General features: G+C 38.3%; 1 protein-coding gene across 1 annotated transcript in view; it reads right to left on the minus strand.

The window, feature by feature from the left end:
• Nucleotides 1-18,951, minus strand: part of TNKS (tankyrase) — a 123,439-nt gene that overhangs the window by 27,063 nt on the left and 77,425 nt on the right. Inside the window, exons 6-11 of the mRNA XM_054165104.1 lie at nt 11,136-11,230; nt 8,314-8,380; nt 7,636-7,822; nt 5,626-5,747; nt 3,041-3,132; nt 2,873-2,951 (exon numbers count right to left, since the gene is read on the minus strand). Of these exons, the coding sequence (XP_054021079.1) occupies nt 2,873-2,951; nt 3,041-3,132; nt 5,626-5,747; nt 7,636-7,822; nt 8,314-8,380; nt 11,136-11,230 (642 nt within the window). The remainder of the gene's footprint in view (nt 1-2,872; nt 2,952-3,040; nt 3,133-5,625; nt 5,748-7,635; nt 7,823-8,313; nt 8,381-11,135; nt 11,231-18,951) is intronic.

Here is an 18,951-nt window from a genome sequence, read left to right on the forward strand (position 1 = left end):
GTTGAAAATTATTACTCTCCCTATAATCAGTGGTTTCCAGAAGATAGATTAAAGCTGACTTAAACAGTACTTTTCCTTTGATGAAAGAAATGGTAGCAAAATAAAGAAAATATAGTAGCTCTCATCCATCCACACTTCAGTAAGTATCTGAAATTGGATCACATGGGAACTGAACATATTGAAAGGAGGAAGGCTGCTCAGTGATGGGTTGTGGGATAATTTTAATATTTTAATTAATGGTCTTGGTGTAGGAGAATGCTGGAGGTCATGAACATGAAGAAGCAGCAAAAAAAAATAATCAATATTCTTTGTGTACTACAAGACTACAGGAAGGGTCAGAGTACTACTCTGTTATGATTATTAAAAGGGCAAACATGGTATCAATACACAATAGTCCAGCATCTACAGCAGAGATATGGAAGTGCCATTATGTAAGGCAGTGAGTAAATGAACTCCATTCTTGTTGCCTGAGCTCAAAGATTTTCTTTGCTGCTAGTAAAAAGAAGGATTATAAGGATGATTAGGAAATGGCAGTGCTCCCTTACAAGGGAAGGCAAAGTATTTGAGGCTTTTAGCCTACCAAAACAAAGGCTAAGAACAACCAGTTTGTTCACTGAAAACACTTCAGCAAAGGAAGCAGCAAAATGGAAGAGGTATTTAAGCTGCAGGACAGTGCTGTTTGAACAACAAATGGATATTCATTGTGAGGCTGCTATTGCAGGGGATGCACCAGCTCATGAAAACACTCTCTTGTAAAACAAAAATAAAAATCAAGGCACAAAAAGAGTAAGCATGGGGGGAAAAAAAAGATAAAAGCAAGTTTCCAGAATCACAGCAAACAGAAAAAAAAGCAAACCCTTGCATCAAACTTCAGGGATTAAAGCTGTCACGTGAAAACAATCAGAAACAAAGAAATATCAATGTTAGGAGTGTCTCTGATGAATCAAATGCCTACACTTAAAGCACGAGCAAGAGGTCAGAGGATAATACACAAGCAAGACAAACATTTTAGAGTGATCATATATGCCTAGCTAACCAATTAATACACCAGAGCACATCCCATCGGGGAACTTCAATTAAGACCTACCTCTGATGAAAAACTATGATTTTACAGATGAAGAACTTTGGACACCGATGAAGAGGGACTTGATCCACTATAGAATGGAAATTACATGCTTAATTTTAAATGGTCTTCTGCCCTGCACTTAAGTGATCTGCTAGATCATAAATGTGAATGGCAGTCCCTGGAATAACATAGCAAGCATATACTAGGATATGGACAAAGAATGGATTTTAATGACCACCATGTACCTCTATTTGAATACTGTCAACTGGAAAAACAATGGAACACACTGCTTGGCATGGTTCTGTAGGCAACTCTGTGCCACTCGCCACCATCACTCAGTTCACAACTGACTGTTGGATCATGATTTAGGAACCTCTGGTTCAGGACATAAAAGATTTACAAACTGTTATCAGAATGTGCTATTGACACAAACAAAATGGGACTGTTACAGTATGAATGGTGTCTTTGAGCTTGCTCCTAACTAGGCTACACAGAGAAAGATTTTCAAGGGAGCACTAATTTAAATAACTACAGTATAGCAGCAGGCTTTCCAGAAACCCTCAGTACACAGCACCTCCTTGTATTTCAAAGCAAGTAGTACTTGTGTAGCAATACACTTGAAATTCCAGCATGTTCAGTCCAGTGCCTACCCAAGTACAATCAGTACTGAGGTATCAATTCCTGTGCCAAAATGATTTTTTTTTTCACTTTCAGTGCATAGGTATGCTTGTAAGAGTGAAGCTGGGAAAATGGTAAAGACTAGTTTTAATGACTAAATCAGAGACCTCTGGCCCTGCTTCCCCCCCGGAAGACTTTATTATGTCACTACTGCATCAGGATTCTCAAATATGATAAATTCTGTCATGGTATTGCTGTTAAGCTATTTTATAGTGTCATTTAAGTACTACAGACATGAATCATCTATTGAAACCTGGCAACAGTCTCTCACACAGGCTTATAAATTACAATACGTTATATACAATTACATTGCTTGTACCTCCTAGCAGATCAAGAGTGACACTCTAGATTATTACAGGTGTATTTCTTAGTTTCTAGTTTCATTTCACCTGAATGAAGGTGAAAACTCAAAAATAATAACATAAAACCCCTTAAAAAAAACAAAGGCAGGCAGTTTATTGTATTTAACCAACGTGAAGAGAGTATCTACCGGGAAGAGTGTCTGAGAAAATTAGGTAGCTAAGTATATTTTTACCATGAATATGAATTTTGGTCCTAGAACTTGGAGAAAGATTATTCTAAAATACCTCTGGAAGATGCTTAAGAGACATCCTAAAAGCCAGTTATACTTTCATCTGCCTTTAACTAATAACTTGCTGAGTCATGTGTTTTCAAGCAAGTTTCACGACAGGCTCACAAATTACTTTGGTCAGCATCTATCAGTGGCTAAAAGGCATGGCAAACCAACTTGAATGAGAGAATAAGAAACAAACAAGGGCTAAGAGATGCCCAGCACCAGACTACTCAACTGAGAAGACAAAGCAACAATAGACACCTAATGACCACATTTATTAGAAATGAGTAGAAAGATTCACTTAAAAAAAAGTAAGCTAGACTTCTAAAGCCTGTATTGAGTTACCTCAAGAGAAGATACGAGTTTTCAAATGGGATTCCTGAATGTCTTGTACTGATTTATGACAAACACACTTCAAGGTTAACATGAGAAGCACGAAGCACATGGAAGAAAAAGCAGCAACTATCATAAAAACTAACACCGAATTTAAGCATCTACCTCTTTTTCTTCTTCTTGCCTTTTGCATTAAATGAAATACATTTAAGGATATTTACCTTTGCTCCATGTTTATGCAGAACTTCCATGACATCATTATGAGCTTTTTCAGCTGCAACATGCAAAGGCGTCATGAAACTGGCAGGGAGTGAGGAAAGGAAAATATTAGTGTAGCATTGCTAGCGTGACAGTGTCTGTTGCAAAAATTAAAAATGTCAGAAACCTACTCTTTGTTTTTCTCATTAACATTTGCTCCTTTCCTGAGCAATAGCTCTGTAACTTGCTTCCGCTTGGGATGCACAGCGGCCACAGCACAGTGCTGCAAAAAAAGCAAATACAAATTATATTTCATCTACACAGATGATAAAGAGATTAAGATCCATGACTCTCTTAATCATTCTGCTAAATACCAGACTACAAAATTTACAAACAGAACCATTGTATTTCTGCCAAAACATGTAACACTGAACAAAACACAAGCTAGTGGTCAATACTGAATTATTCTACTCATAAAACCAATTTTCACTTTAAAGCTATTTGTCACTTGTGAAAAGAAGTGCTACCTTCCCAACTACATTAACAAGGTGCCAGGACAAAAACAGCACATAAAGCACAAAGGAGGTAAAGACAGAGGGCTTGAAACAGGGGTCCATTCAGATTCTGCTGCTGTTATCAGATTAATGGGACTTTTGAACGTTACTTTGCTTCTTCTTTGTTTCAGTGAGTACTTAACTTCTTAACCTAACAGCATTTGTTATGTATCAAGTTACAAATTATGTAATAATGAAGCAATAAAGTTCTTTTAGAGTATTTTCTTTTCTGTGCTATAAGACAGAGATGTCTTTCACCCAGTGCTCTTCAGTGCTCGAATCTGCCCTAGTGGGAACACTATTTAGTCTTTAGCCAGGTGTAACTAGCCTACTGCATGTGGCTCGGGTCAGCTTGTTGGTTGGTTTGTGCATTTGGCACCCAGAAGCAAGCTCTACGTTCCCCACTTTTTACTTTGATCCTCTATGGAGACTAAACTCAATCTGCTCTGACATTTTCAACACTAGCCCTACTAATGCATTCCTGAGGCCTGAAAGTACAAGCACGGTGCCAGAAAAGCTCAACTCCACGCTTTAAAATCAGTCCAGAAATGCTTGTCTCAAGTGTGGATGTCTTATGACAGCAGACTATGAGAAACAGGAGATACTTCTGAATATCTTTGTTTAAATGTTTACCTATGTTTTAACCCAGTAACACATAAAAAGCAGATCATCTCCTACAAAAGAGTTCTCAAACTTTCCAATAACAGAACAATAGCTTTTACAATGAGATGTCCCCCAAACAGAATGATAAGAAGTAGCAGTAGTGCCGATAACCCAGTTTCAGCCTTCCCTATGAACTAAGTGCCATGTAAGCTTCCACACCGCTGTTAGTCACCAGAGTATGTCCACGTTTTGCAAAGGCAAGCATTGTAAATAAACATGAAGATCAACTCTTGTTCTGAAGAGTGGCAGTATTGCAGACAATAAGCCATTCACATTTCCTGCCAACAGCATGAGCCAGTGTTAAAAACAACCCAAGTACTGCAATATTGCCAAACTGCTGAGCAGTGCTGAAACAAAGCAGGTGCTTGCTTTGGCATTTGTGGGGTAACTGAGCACAGCCTCCAGTGCCCCATGGTAAAGGTACCATGCTTTGAACAGGAATAAGCTCAGTTAGATTGTAGCCTCACATGATTCTGGAAATCTCAAGTATACAAGGCAAAAACTGAGAGATCACAGTCAAGCTCTTACTGAACAGTGAACCAAAGACATCACTAGAGCTAAAATATCCCATTTTTGTCTAGTCATTTCTGCAGAGTGAGCAGGCAGAGAAAAGCAGGACTATGAAGTGATCATCACACAGCTAAAGAGCTGCCACACATTAACAGCTGATTTAGTCAGGAAGAAAGGATAACAGCATACCAAATTTCCTACTGTCTTCAAGTTCAACCTCTAAGTAGCTCTTCTCTGTCATGCTTCTAAGTTCAGTCTAGGATGCTAAGTCCTCCATGGAGAGAACACAGCATGTGGATGCTTTGTATTCAACACCTGATGTTCTGATCACAATCACAATGTTTAGAACACTAAGTTCACAGGTGTATGCCTACAGATGAGACCTACCACTGTGAAGAAAATGTTCCCTTGGAATAAAGTATCATAATTACAATGGTTTTAGTAATATCAGTCCCTCTCAACTTCAACATCTTCACTGCATTTGGGGTACTGGCTGTGTTCTTTGCCTCCACTGCTTCTTCAAGCAATGAGACGAGAACAGGATAATGGCAGGAAAATCTTGACATCAAGTTTCCATAGCTCATGTGGTATTGTCAATACTATTCCAGTCCTGTAAGATCCTATGATACAAACATAGCATCTATTTTCCCTACAATTTTACATATCCTATGAAGGAAATTTGTAATCCTGGTATGTCCAAATAAGATGTTAAGGAAGCACTGGGCTACTGGAATAGAATATAACCCCAGAAAGACCACAGCAACCGACCAAAAAAAAATAAGGGTGATGTGAAAAAAAGCAAAAGAGAAGCAAACAATGAACAGGTAATGAGTGGCTGGAGGGCTTCTGTAATCCACCAAGAAGCAAACAAAAGCTGCTGAACAATTATATGGTGTGTTTCTATAACACTGATTAAATTTTAAAGTGTTAGATGACAAACCCTCTACCTTGGATGATGAATATATTTTCATAGCATAGAAATAAAACTCGTCAACTAGCACTAGCACCACATTTATCATAAAACAAATGGATTGACTAAATAATCTCACCAGTGCAGTCTCGTGTGACTGGGGCTGCTTAAAATTAATGATCTCCAAAGCAAGTGTCTTTTTCACTTTGGCTAGGTCTGCCTCTCTGGCTGCTTGCAGTAAAGAATGTCCTTTGAATTCATCTGTTAGAGAAAAAAGATGCATTTAATATTCAGCAACATGTCACATTTATTAATGTTATCAGAGAAAGGTAGCTACACCCAATTAAGAAAAAATAAGAATACTTCTCTACATTTCCAGATAGTAGCTGACCTGGGGCACAGAACATGAAACATGGTTTACTGAAATGAAAGGGACATTCTAAAGGAGGGGTGAAGCGATTCCTTCACTAAAAACCTTATAGCTTTCTCCTTCTTATCCTCCACCCATTTGATATGAAATGCATACATGCCATCTGAATTATCTGTGTTATGGGTTCAAATGAGCATGATGCTATCACATGCTCTTCAGGAAAAAGCATTACAATTGCTTTTCAAAAACCTTTTTCTATTTACAACTACAAATAATTCAATGTAAGCCTGAAGAAATGTGCATAATTTATATACAAAACTTAAATATGAAATATTAAGGCACTGTTCTTAAAGAAACATAACTGACTAAGCATTTGGAGCCAGTCTGCTACAAAGATGAAACAGGTTTTGATAGCAGCTCTCTCTTTACAAGTACAGAGAGGTAGTTTTGTTATTTTCAGTGTCACATCTTGTTCAGTTCACCAACTAGGTCATTTTAGTTTTGAATAATTTTTAATTTGAGAGGGACTAAAACTCTTTCTCCTAAACGTACAAATGAAAGGTAGGTTAGCGAGAATGACTTCTGATCCTGGAACTAAGGGGAAAAAAAGCTCAAGCTCAGTAAAAATGTCAGTGTTGTACTTCTATAAGCTTTTTAAGAGGGGCTTTTTTTTCTCCCACCCTTGTTTTAAGATCTGGTACATTTGTGGATTTAGAAATAAAAATAACTTTTAAGTTTATATCTCAAATAGAATTCAAATATGTTGTAAATAAAGAATTACTTAAAGCACAATTACAAACAATATTGTGAAATAAAACCAAGTAACTCAATAGTATATTAAACATGTTATTCTGGCTATACAATATCTCCCATCAACATACTGCCAAATTTGCCATAACATTCATATCTGTGTACACATTTCAGTAGACATTAATGGACACAAGTATTTCCCCATTCCTTTCCAGGAAGTATAAATAGAGATTCACTTTTTTTTCTGCTAGCTAATTTAAACAAATGTTAAATTACTCTGCCTTAAAGCTACAGGCATTATCCAAGGTAGCACAAAATAGAAAGAAGTAGCTAAAAGGTATAAATGACATCCCTCTTCCAGAGCAAAGTTTTCTGCTGCATGTAATCTCACCACCTTCAACCTGACTGGCTGTTATTGTGAGTAGTGCAGGATCATATTCCTAGTGTGTCAGGGGACTTATGCCATACTGGAAAGGTGACAGAAAAAAAAAAAATCAAAAGCCAATTTACAATTGAGTTCAGAATGAGTTTTCTGTAACACCATAATGCTTTGTTTCCATGCCTGTCTTGTTTAATTATCTTTTACAGTTTATAACAATATGAAAACTAATCCCCACAAGAGGGCAAAGGCAAATGCAAATTAGAGCCAAAACATTGTTTTGTAAACAACATAAGCAAGGACTACAAAAGAAGGTGCTGGAATTTCTATCTCCCAAGTTTTCATACTGAAGCTACCTACCTTCTGGAAGTTACTCTTTAAGGGTAAGACAAAGCCTGAATATAGAGGCTCCCATGTGACTTAACTGTAAAAATACCCATGGTCACCAGACGCAGCAGTGCCTTAAATATTTTAAACCTTAGAAAACTAGGCAATATCACAAAAATATATTAGAGGTATCTGTGTACTCAGAGACACACATGGCAGTTACTCTGCTGCTTTGCATCTATTTGTAAAGTATGAAGAAGCTGGTCTGGAAAGAAAGCATCCCTTTACATCCACCAAAAACTGTCTCTAGTCTGAACACTTACAGGTCAGTCTCTCCCTCAGCTCAGGTGTTGGAGCCATATCGACTGCACTCTTGCCGTGGCAGTTGACTAAAGTGGGATCTGCGCCGTGACTCAGCAGGAGGGAGCAGACCTCCACACGGTTCTTGGAAGCAGCCTCGTGCAAGGGAGTAAATTGCCAGAGGTCCATAGCATTCACACAGGCACCATGCTAGCACAGCAAAGAAAGATTTATATTAGTAAGAGATCATCTCCAACAACTAGAAGGTTACAGATTTTTGCTTTGTAATAAAAACTGGCTCTGTTCTTTCACACGTGAACACACACACAAAAAAGTAACTGTAAAAACACATGTATGTAAGAACACTGTTGAAGCATGTGTAAGCTAGTTTTTCAGTAGAACACACCTTTCCACATAAAAATCCAAATAAACTAAACTCTGACCAAAGATGATCAGGTAAGGAAAAAGCCACATATATTGACATAAGTTGCAAGGCTTATGAAATATTTTTTTCATGTTACTACACCAAAAAACCCCCCAACCAAACAAAAACACCCACCCCCCCAACACCCACACAAGAAACCCCACAACCCAACAAAAAGAAAACCAATACACAACTATTTTCAACTCTGATACAAACAGTTCATATCTCATCTAACACATTTAAATCTACAGTAATTACTTTCCATTCTTCTGCTTACCTTAAGCAGCAGCTCTGTAACCTCATAGTGTCCATATGAACATGCATTATGAAGAGGGACAAGACCACTATAGGGAAGAAGACAAATGACAGCATTTTCAAAGAAGGAGGAATGATGATCTTTTTGCTGATAAACAAAAATCAGACTAAACAGAAAATATTTAAATATTCAAATATTAAAATTTAATAGTCACAAACTAATACAGAACTCTAACCTTCCAAAACAACACGTTAGTTACAATATTCTTGGTTTGGGTTTTGATTATTTTTTTTGTCCTAATAGGACACAGATGTTTAGTCTACCACTAAGATTAGCATTAATTTGCTTTGAAATGATCTTTCCCAAAGCTATTGGGGGGGGGACAAAGTCTCATTTCACATTCAATTTTCTCAAGAGAAGTCAGTGTTCTGTTTCTGCATAAATACAAACCCTTGTTTATTTAAAATGCTATGTGAAAGGCAAAACTCCCCAGACAACGCTAACATAACTTCTGGGTATGTTATGAAGATGTACAAATATCCATAGAAAGCAGACTGTAATTGCTGCTCCAAATGGTGGAATGACCTGATTTTATGCCTTTTTTTTTTTTTACAGTAGAACCTATTTAAACATGCAAGCTACAAAAATTACAGAGACTCTTAGAAGTATTATTGGAGGCCTTACCTAAAAATGACACTAGTAAAGTAAATAACAGAGATCTAGTCACAAGCACAAGATGATTCCATGCAATAAAAAAGTCATGTATTGAAAAGGAGATGTGAAGAGGACAATTATTACAGAGGATAAAAACAGTTTGATTTAAACAAGACAGGCTTGTTATGGTTTAACAAACTAGTATGCATAATACACTGATAACAACAACCAACCTTTCACTGTTTATGAAAAATACAAAGAATGATTCCTAGAACTGCAAAATTAACTCAAAGAGCATTAAGACAGCAAGTACTAGACAACAGGGTGAACTTTATTTTAAGGCAGATGCTCTCAGAAGCAGTGTTGCACCTACCATGGGAGAGACATTTGAGGGAAAATTTTCTCTTATTTTCCATTGTTACTTTTCTTAACTACAACTTATGGGTGTATATGTGAGACAGAGCACTCAAAAAACCTGCGCCCTTCCAAAATGAAGCCCTCAAGGTCTCATCAGCAAAAGCAGTTACTGAAGCAGTCCAGCTATCTACTTCTACAGAACATCCCACCTTTTCTTTTCAGCACATTGTGACTTTGTGTGAAACAGCAGTAAGACAAAAAACGGACCAAGGGACAGAGTTGCTTCCTTGGCTGTGGTCCTCTTCAGAGTAACCAGAAGCAATGACCGTTTTGAAGATATTGCACAGTTTATCTGGACTCTCTTGAAGCTATCCCATTGAAGAGAATCTAATAAGTCTATAATATCAATGTAACCTCATTTAGTTCCACAGATGATTAATTAAATTTCTTTGTAGCATAATTACTTACAAATTATGTATAAGTAAGAAATAGCAAGGAAAAATAAAACACCATACTGATTGTAAATGTGTGATGCTACTAAAAAAGTGTGAGCTTAGTGGGATGTCAGGCACATCCAAGTATGTTTGGGTAGTTCAGTACAAAGTAAGTATATTATTTTTCCTTTCATTTCTCCTCTCCCCATCCACCACTCAAGTTCAACTTGATTACTTTTCACAATTCTCATATTTTACAGTCCCATCAAAGCATCTACACTGGAATTTTCTACCACGTGATGCAGAGATCTCAGAAAGATGTGAGGTATCTAAAGCCTGCTTAACAATGTTGGAGCTACCTGAATAGATGATCTATGCAGTTTTACTGTGGTTTTTCTTGATTTACATAACGTGTCATCCTACATTTCACTATTCTAAACAAAAAAGCCACTGGGGTAAACATACAGACAAAAGTGCTACAAACAGAAAATCTTCCAAAAGTTTAAGTACACTTGGGACTGCTTTTGGAAAGAAAGGGGAAGAAAATAAAAAAGATGAGTGCTAGGACCTTAATTTAAAATCTCTTTTAACACCAGGCTGGACTCAGCAGAAAATAAAGATACAGAACGTGCCTCAGCTTGCTAATGAAGACGGAACACACACAGAGTAATAATCTTACCTCTATGGACTCTGAATACAAAATACTTGCCTTAAACCATGGGTCAATTTGTACAATGTTAGGATTAAGTCTTCCTATCAGACCATCATAAAAATCATCATCTTAGATTTCAGAAACATATGGCTGAGAGCGATGTACAACCCATACGATTCCAGGTTTCTGACTGCTGTGCACTTTTTGTTGGTATCTTAGGTAACTTACTACAGAAATAGTTTATCTTCTACTATATCTTTATTTTTTTGCTTGCAACATAAATCAAGATAGGTCTCTGAGAACCACTAGTTATAAGCACATGAGCATTACAGATGTTACCTGGAATTACATCCATATAGATGCAACAAGAAAATGAGACTACAGATAGATTTTTCAATGCACACTTTTTCACTAAGCCCAAGTATCTTCTCCCCATCGTCTTCCCTAAAATACTATTAGCCCCTGATTTTAAGGGTAGTCTATGCCTGAAAGTAAAGAACAAGGTTTAAAAAAGAAAATTAAAAGTGCAACAGAAGATTTGAAACAAATGCAATCACAGCTTATCTGTTATTTCGGCTCTAACTGAATTTTATTATGATGAAGCACACTTCGACTTTAGAAGCAAATGCTGCACTTCAAGACAGCCATTTGATATTACGCTGCCATGTGAAACAAAAGAAATAATTAATCTTGATTAACATAAAACAACTGCAGCAAACAGATATAAAACAATTCTTTTCACATACCCTTTGTCTTTTGCATGCACATCTGCACCATGCTGAAGCAGGAGTTGGACTATTCGAACTCTGTTGTAGCCTGCTGCTAGGTGTAAAGGAGTGGACTGCAAAATAAAACAAAACAAGATGAAGAATGCAAGCCACATAAATTTGCAGCCCTCCATTTTTATTGCACATCAGATCAAGACAAATGAAGCTTCCCTTCTGTGATTAGGCAAATTGTTAAGCCAAGTACTGTCAGCATTAAACCATCATTACACAGTATTACAAGAAAGACTATTATCAAGATTTAAAAAACAGAAGTCAAGACAAATAGTCCAATGTGTAGTGAAGGAGTAGCAGGTTCTATATACACAGAAGTAGTATGGATTTCTAGGAATTAGTAAATGACCAGAACTTGGAGTAGTCTGGATTAGGTTTTCCTATAGTCTCAAAACTTTGCTTAAAAAAGAGTTAACAACTTTAACACCTACCAACTGTACTATAGAGAGGACACAGCTGGTACTGTCAAAAATGACAGCATGGGTCATCTCTAACAAAAACATCCGGGTAACTCAGTTTATTTAGGAAAACAGTTATGCAAGTTTCCATAAAACACATCTTCAGAATTACCTATACTCAAAATAAGGACCTTTAATATTTCTAACCTGAAGATCCCTAAAGCATCTCAAAAGTACAAAATGCCACAACCACCAAAACAAGTGAAATCTTTACGATTATTCTGTTTCAGAAAGGCTTCTACCACTGAACTAACAATTTGTACTGATCCAAAAGGTGTTAATATTCTTTTCATATCTGCCTCTATTATAAAATAGCTGACTTCTGCATATCACAAACACTAATGAAAAAGTGGATAAAGATTACGTCACTGTTGGCATTAGTAGAATGCTTCAGTACCATGTAGTCTGACAATTGCCTTGGTTTGGTTACTACACCCAGTTTTATCAACAGAATTAATAACTATTGAAAGGTCTGAATTCCAGAAGAAACTGAAGCAAGCACTGAATCTTTGGAACCATTGCAGCATACTTTAACCTCACTACAATTAAACTGCACCCATTCTTGTCTGCATGCCACTTCCAAAACATTTACGGCAGGCTTCCAAGATGATGCTTTACTCATATTGAACATTATTAATAGGGATGTTCTCAGAAAAGATCCATCAATGGAGCTGTGTTCACTGTTAATATAAAAACATGATCTAAAGACCTGGGGCTGTGCATTTTGTATTTCTCAGGCTATTAGACCTGCACTTGCCAAATAACTTCATTAAAAAAACCACTCAAAACATTTCAAGCTTATTGTTGCAAGACAAATGGCACAAAGAATCAAACCAGTGATGTCCCAAGTCTTCAGACAACGTATAGTCCCTCCCACCGTTCAGAAAGGTGAGCTACTTGTTCTCCTTCAGCAAGGCCACACAGACACCAGTACCACAAATGGATGTGAATACATGTCTTCCCAAATCACCAGGAATTAGTCATTTAGCTGCAGGCAGATGTCTGATGTTTCATGTGCTTGCCTTCTGATCCACAGCAGCTTCAGGGAAGCTGTGTGCCATGCTAGGACTGTCTCTTCGAGGAGGAGCTAACAGATGCTCCCTGTGCCCTTTCCTAGAGATGGGACTAAGATCCCCACCAGTTTCCATGCATTGACTCTGCAGTTGTAAAACACCTAACTTGGAGGAAAACACAGTGGTGGAGACAGGCAGAAGGCCAGAGACCTCTTAACTTAATAGCAGGCATGACTGAACATGGACACAGGTGTGTGGAAGCAGCAATCCTGAAGGACTGCTTCCCCTGCATCCAGGTCTAATTGCTTAATATTAAGAAAAGAGATTTAATTTAGCTATCAATTAACCCCTCCTCCCATGTCTTGCAATACCTGGCAAGAGACTTACTAACAGGAATCCCTTGAGAGCACTTATCTTCCAAGACTCACATTCACAGTTATCAAGCAAATCACACTGTCTTACTTGCTACTGTAATTAAAGAGAGTACAACTGCACTTTTATTAAGTGAAGAAGACCCTCATGTGAGATGCTCACTTTAAAGTTTTATGGCAGCTGTAGCTGAGTCAAAGCATGTACTGTGCATTTCAAGGAAGATCACTATACACAAGATGGCAATCACTGTCATCTTGTATACCTAGAATTTATACTAAAGCAGGTATTTTTGCCTGCAGTCATTTTGAAAATGTGTTGCCTGGGAATATGAGAAATGCATTTTTAGATTAAAAAACCCTCACATAAAGCAGTTTGATATTTTTTGTTGAGCCTTAGGTATTCTCACGGTGCTTTGCTATCAACAGGTGATTTGATGATCTCTGTTCAAGGTCAGCCACTTTGGAATTGCTGTCCCTTGTTCACCTGCATCAAACAAAAGGGTCCCTGAGGAATCACTGGAGCTGCAGGCTGTGGAGCTGCTTCTACTGAAATGAGAAAATTGGTTTCAACAAATTGTCCACAGGCTACATGGGAGAGCTAGCTTCAAGCAGCATCTGTTTCCCTCCCTATAGTGCAAAAGAGTCTTCAGCATCTCTTAGATGGTATCATTGCCATAGTCTCAGAAAAAAGCTGCATCTTGAGATTCAAATTATGAACTGACCATTTTATGGGCAACTGTAAATTAAGGGATCTTATATCATCCATTATCTATATGATCAGTAACAGCTACAGACACGCAGCTGCAGATCTGAATGACCAGTAATAGCTGCAGCTCAGTAACAATTAAGAACTAACATTGCCTGTTCTTGCTTCCTACTACCAAAATCTCTAAATGCTACCCAATAACAGTCTTAATTATTAATTGTCTCTCATTCTCAAGTTGTCATCCCAAAGGCTATTCAAACCTACAAACAATCTTTTTATCATACATATAACATCATACATCTAATTTACAACACTATATAATGAGGACAGACTGAAGGAGTTGGGGCTGTTCAGTCTGGAGAAAAGAAGGCTCCAAGGTGACCTAATTGTGGCCTTCCAGTATCTGAAGGGGGCCTACAAGAAGGCTGGGGAGGGACTTCTCAGGAATGAAGCTGGAGGTGGGGAGATTCAGGCTGGACGTGAAGAGGAAGTTCTTCACCATGAGAGTGGTGAGGCCCTGGAATGGGTTGTCCAGGGAAGTGGTTGAGGCCCCGTCCCTGGAGGTGCTTAAGACCAGGCTGGATGAGGCTCTGGCCAGCCTGATCTAGTGTGGGGTATCCCTGCCCATGGCAGGGGGTTGGAACTAGATGATCCTTGTGATCTCTTCCAACCCTGACTGATACTATGATACTGATTTAGAAATATCAGCATTTAATTTCATCTTCTATTGCGAGACTATTATTCCCATAGAGAGGCAACACCCTGATTTTGAGAGCCAGCTCTGGCTTTGACATAGTATGGCTACTCTCGCGTTCAGATGCATATGTGCCAGTGTAGTGGCTCTTAAGACAAACAAGCATGAAAAAAGCAGAAAAATACCTAAGGACACTTGTTTATTGTTAACTCTGCTGCCATACCCTTCTGGAAAAGGATACTGAAAAAAGGAGGAGGAAGCAGGGATTTTTAAATGCTTCATGTGGACTTTATCACACATTTTTTTCACCCTGTCTATAATTAGCTTCAGGTTTGGCAGATTTAAATATTGCAGATATACAGAAAAATACCAAGCTACTTTTGTCACACAGAAGTTATATTCTAGTTAGACCATGCAAACCAGAGAGAGCAGCAGCAATAAAAATATCTTATACTTTTGTAGTTTGCCTTACAAGCTCCCTTCCAAACAATTTCACCTCCTATGAATTAAGGGAAGAGCAGAAAGGTTTCTAATTGCAGAAGTGACCTTCATTTCACAGTTCTGCATAAAACTTTTTTTGAAAGATGCCCTGACTCCTGGCATATTTCAATCTGACATACTAAAGAAAAACCTGTAAGCAGGCAAGCATCTCCCTCTTCACTGGGTTAGAATTTATGATAGAACCTTTCTTCCCAGTTACAACAGTCTGTGTCTGCTTGATGCTGCTCTTATAGACTTCTCTAAAATGACTGCATCCATCATGGGTACATCAGGAAGACAATCCGGATGCGAGTGGAATATCTCCTGTCACCACTTATCGTTCTGATTAATGATGTAAGGAAGCAAGCTGCAACAATATCACAATCTTGAAGAGACATTCCTGAACTATTCCATTGTGAAAATAATCAGGCTTTCCCTTTGCTGCCTGAACACCAGCCTGCATTCTAATTTTAAGCAGTCTACCCATCTTACACCTTCATTTTTAGACTCATTGGTAAGCTTTATTAGGAAAATCTCTCATTAGCATTTGTTTATGTGGTGCCAAGACTAGACATAGCATCACATACAAAAAAACCTCCTTCTAGAAAAACATATTTCAAATAACCCAAAATAATTATTTTATATTCATGCTATAATGCTCCTGCTCACTAGGTACTACAAAAATAAAGGTTCCTAATGTCAGCTAGAGAATGATACTCTTAGTGAACAGGAAAAGGGCTGTGCTTATGTTTATCTGCCATGCGGCTTGTCAACTTCAGCCACTCAAATTGTGCAACCTCCTTGCTCATACCGAGTTATTTAATCTCGCTGCTGACAATTGTGTTTTAGGGACAAACTTAGAGATGCTGCTTCAGGAGAACACGTTCTGTCAGATGGCTGACTGTAGATGAGGTAGGTGCCACAAGTTTGAACTCTAGAAACAAGCACAGTGATGAAGAGCTTAAAAAAACCCCCACCAAACCCAAACACACTACAAATGTCCCCTCCCCCAAAGAAAAAGAAAACACGAAAAAAAGCACAAAAAGGTAGCTCCTAAGGACAAGGAAAATGTGTAAGGAGGACAATTCTCACTCCATTGTGTCTCCAGTGGTCATTTCACTGCTTCATTTTCAGAACACAGCCAACAGTACTTAATTGGACTGTTGGAACAGGACACACTTAGTAGAGTAAAAATTAGAGAAACATCACATCAGAAAGCACTGTGAAATTTGTAGCAGCTAACAATATGCAAAATGAACTGAGCAGCTCACCAGTTTAGAATCTGCAAGTCACACAGTATCTTAATTTAGAGCTCTGGTATATCAGATGAGCTCTTCATGAAAAAAAACCAAACCAAAAACAGGAAAGGAAAAGAAAATCCACGTTTTTGACTTGTAAACCAGCAAGGACAAAACCAGCTCCATTTCACATACACAGCAGTGCTAGAACAAAGCATCACTGGGTGAGAATAGGAGTGATATGGCAAGTAAGAGAGAAATGTTTGCATTCCTTTTCATTCTGTCACTTGGCAGAAGGAAAACAAAGAAGCCTCTTAAAAAGAAATTCTTCCTTGCAACTGAACACCTTTCAGAAATTTATTGTGGTATGATACCGCCTGGATTATGGTACAAAGCCCAGAGGAGCTCAGGTATCATTGAAGAGCATTTCCCTCTGTATTCAGCTGTGTAGAAACCACACCTAGAATGTTATTTTCAAATTAGTGATGGACATTTCCAGACCACGCAGATGTTCATAAACCTTAGGAAAAGAATGTATAGTACAGGTGAAATTTAAAAAAAATTAAATGGCTGGAGAGTTAAAAAGCACAGGGAAAGCAGAACAAAAATACTCAAATACACTGACAGAACAAGCTCCATTTGGAGGTTTACTCAGGTGACAAACCAAGACTCTTTGACTCCTAATCTCAAGTGAGTATTCAAATCTATTTCCTCTTGAGGGCTGTAATGTCCAAACTACTGGCTACAAAATGTTTCTCTATAGATCTGACCTTGAGAGACAATAAAAATTTCTGATTGCATCTCTGAGCTTCAAGTGTGCGTGGCAAGACTTAGTATCAGTTCGACACATGAACATGGTGATCCTGTTGTACTCCAAATTGGGTGACGTGTTGACAAATAAGGGGCAAGATCAAAGAGATGCCTGCTTTAGGAAAAAGCAGAGAAAATTACAAGCATATCTTGCACAGGAGTAGACAACTAATTGGAATGCCCCTGTCTCTAAGAGGTATGAAATGAGGGAGGAATAGGAAATAAGTGCTTTCACTTTTCTGCTCAGGAACTCTGTCACTTCTCCTGCTACCATAGAATCAGTGCCAACACAGAGAAGGCAGGTGCATGGAGACAAACAAGAAATGCCCAAAAGCAGAAATGGATCAAGTGCAGAGGCAACTTTCCTGACAGGGGAGAAAACATGGAAGCACTGTGGGACCGCACAACTAAAGAAAGTTTGATCTGCAGAGGCAGGATTAAGGTGGATGTTTGAAGATGATGATGTAAAATAAACTCCAGAAGGAAAACCCAGTCTCCCTGCCCAGCAGGATTAGAATAGAATAAACCAGGTTGGAAGAGACCTTCAAGATCATTGAATCCAACCCATCAACCAATCCAACCCACCTAAACAACTAAACCATGGCACCAAGCACCCCATCAAGTCTCAAGCTGTTTCTCCAGACAGCAACATTTGACTTTCAAAGTCAGGGAGATTATTATATTTGGGCACTAAGGCAGATTGTTAACCCAAGTAAAAAGCTGTTTTTTTAACAGTAGCTATACAAAAAAACCCAAATAACCCAACACTCAAATTGATTACCTCAGAGAAAAGGGAAGAAAGTAAAACTTACGAGTGCATCATTACCTTGCAGAAAAAGGGCTAAATGAAAGGCTGGGAAATAAAGGGATAATGTGAGACAGAAGACAGCAACGGTGTTTGGAATGAACTATAAAAGAAAAGACCAACCTAACATAAGCAAAAGCAAGTACTGCAAAGGGATAAAAAGAATTCCACCTCCCTAAAATATTAATGAGCTTATTTCCCTAACAGTTCCATCCTAAGTTGCAGCCACTACTTTCACAGACTGACCTCGAAGCAGAGACTAAGAGGAGAATGGTAAAGGACTGAGAGACACTTAAATCTTTAAATGGGAACATCACCTTGACCTCTGATCTTAGAATTTCACACACAGTAGGTCCCAGAAATGAGACACTAGTAACCTCTGCCTAAACAGGAATTAAAATGCAACACCTCCCTCACCCCTCACCTTCCTGAAAGTCTTCTGTATTTGCATGTATTGCAACCTACCACTGACTTGGTAGAACTGTTCCATAGAGGATGTCTCAGACAAGCTAAGCAATATACCTGACAAACCCACAGTAGTATTAAAAGATTGTTCCTTAGACAAATCTCTTCCACTTCTACATGTAAATGAAGGTTTAGCTAGGAATAGAACTGCAATATTAAAAAGAAATTTGGAGCTTCTACCATGAAGCAGCATTTATAGTTTATCCAGACTCTGAAGCACAGAACAGACCTCTGACAGCACTCATTGACATTGGGAGATGGACTTTAAAATGTATTATCAGAGAAGCAAGTGTGTATACTGTTTCTTTGGTGATAGATGTTGACAGCTGAGGGAGTAGAGCCTTGCTGAGCTACATCAAGATGAAATGACAGTAAAGACCCACACTCTCTTTTCCTAAGGGAATGCTGCTAATGTTATTTAACACTGAAAGGAGATGTATGATGCCTTGAAAGGTATGGCAGAACAGTACAGAGGAATTACTTAAGTATCATTGTGTCCAGGGTGGAGATTTTTGTTGCTTTACACCACCTGGAATCTGGCAGAAATGCAAGTCAAGAATGCACAAATCTGAGGTGAGACACTGAGACATGAATGGCTTTTGCTGAGGCAAACACAAGTAGAAGAAACTGTCCCTATAATGTTATTAAAGACATTAGAGGGTATTCAAACCTCTCATACTGCAAGACAATGCCTGCCTACTAAAGAATAAACTCATCTGGGTTGGTGGACTGAGCACACAGGC

The sequence above is a fragment of the Dryobates pubescens genome, chromosome 1 (genome assembly GCF_014839835.1).
Source record: "Dryobates pubescens isolate bDryPub1 chromosome 1, bDryPub1.pri, whole genome shotgun sequence".
NCBI lineage: Eukaryota > Metazoa > Chordata > Aves > Piciformes > Picidae > Dryobates > Dryobates pubescens.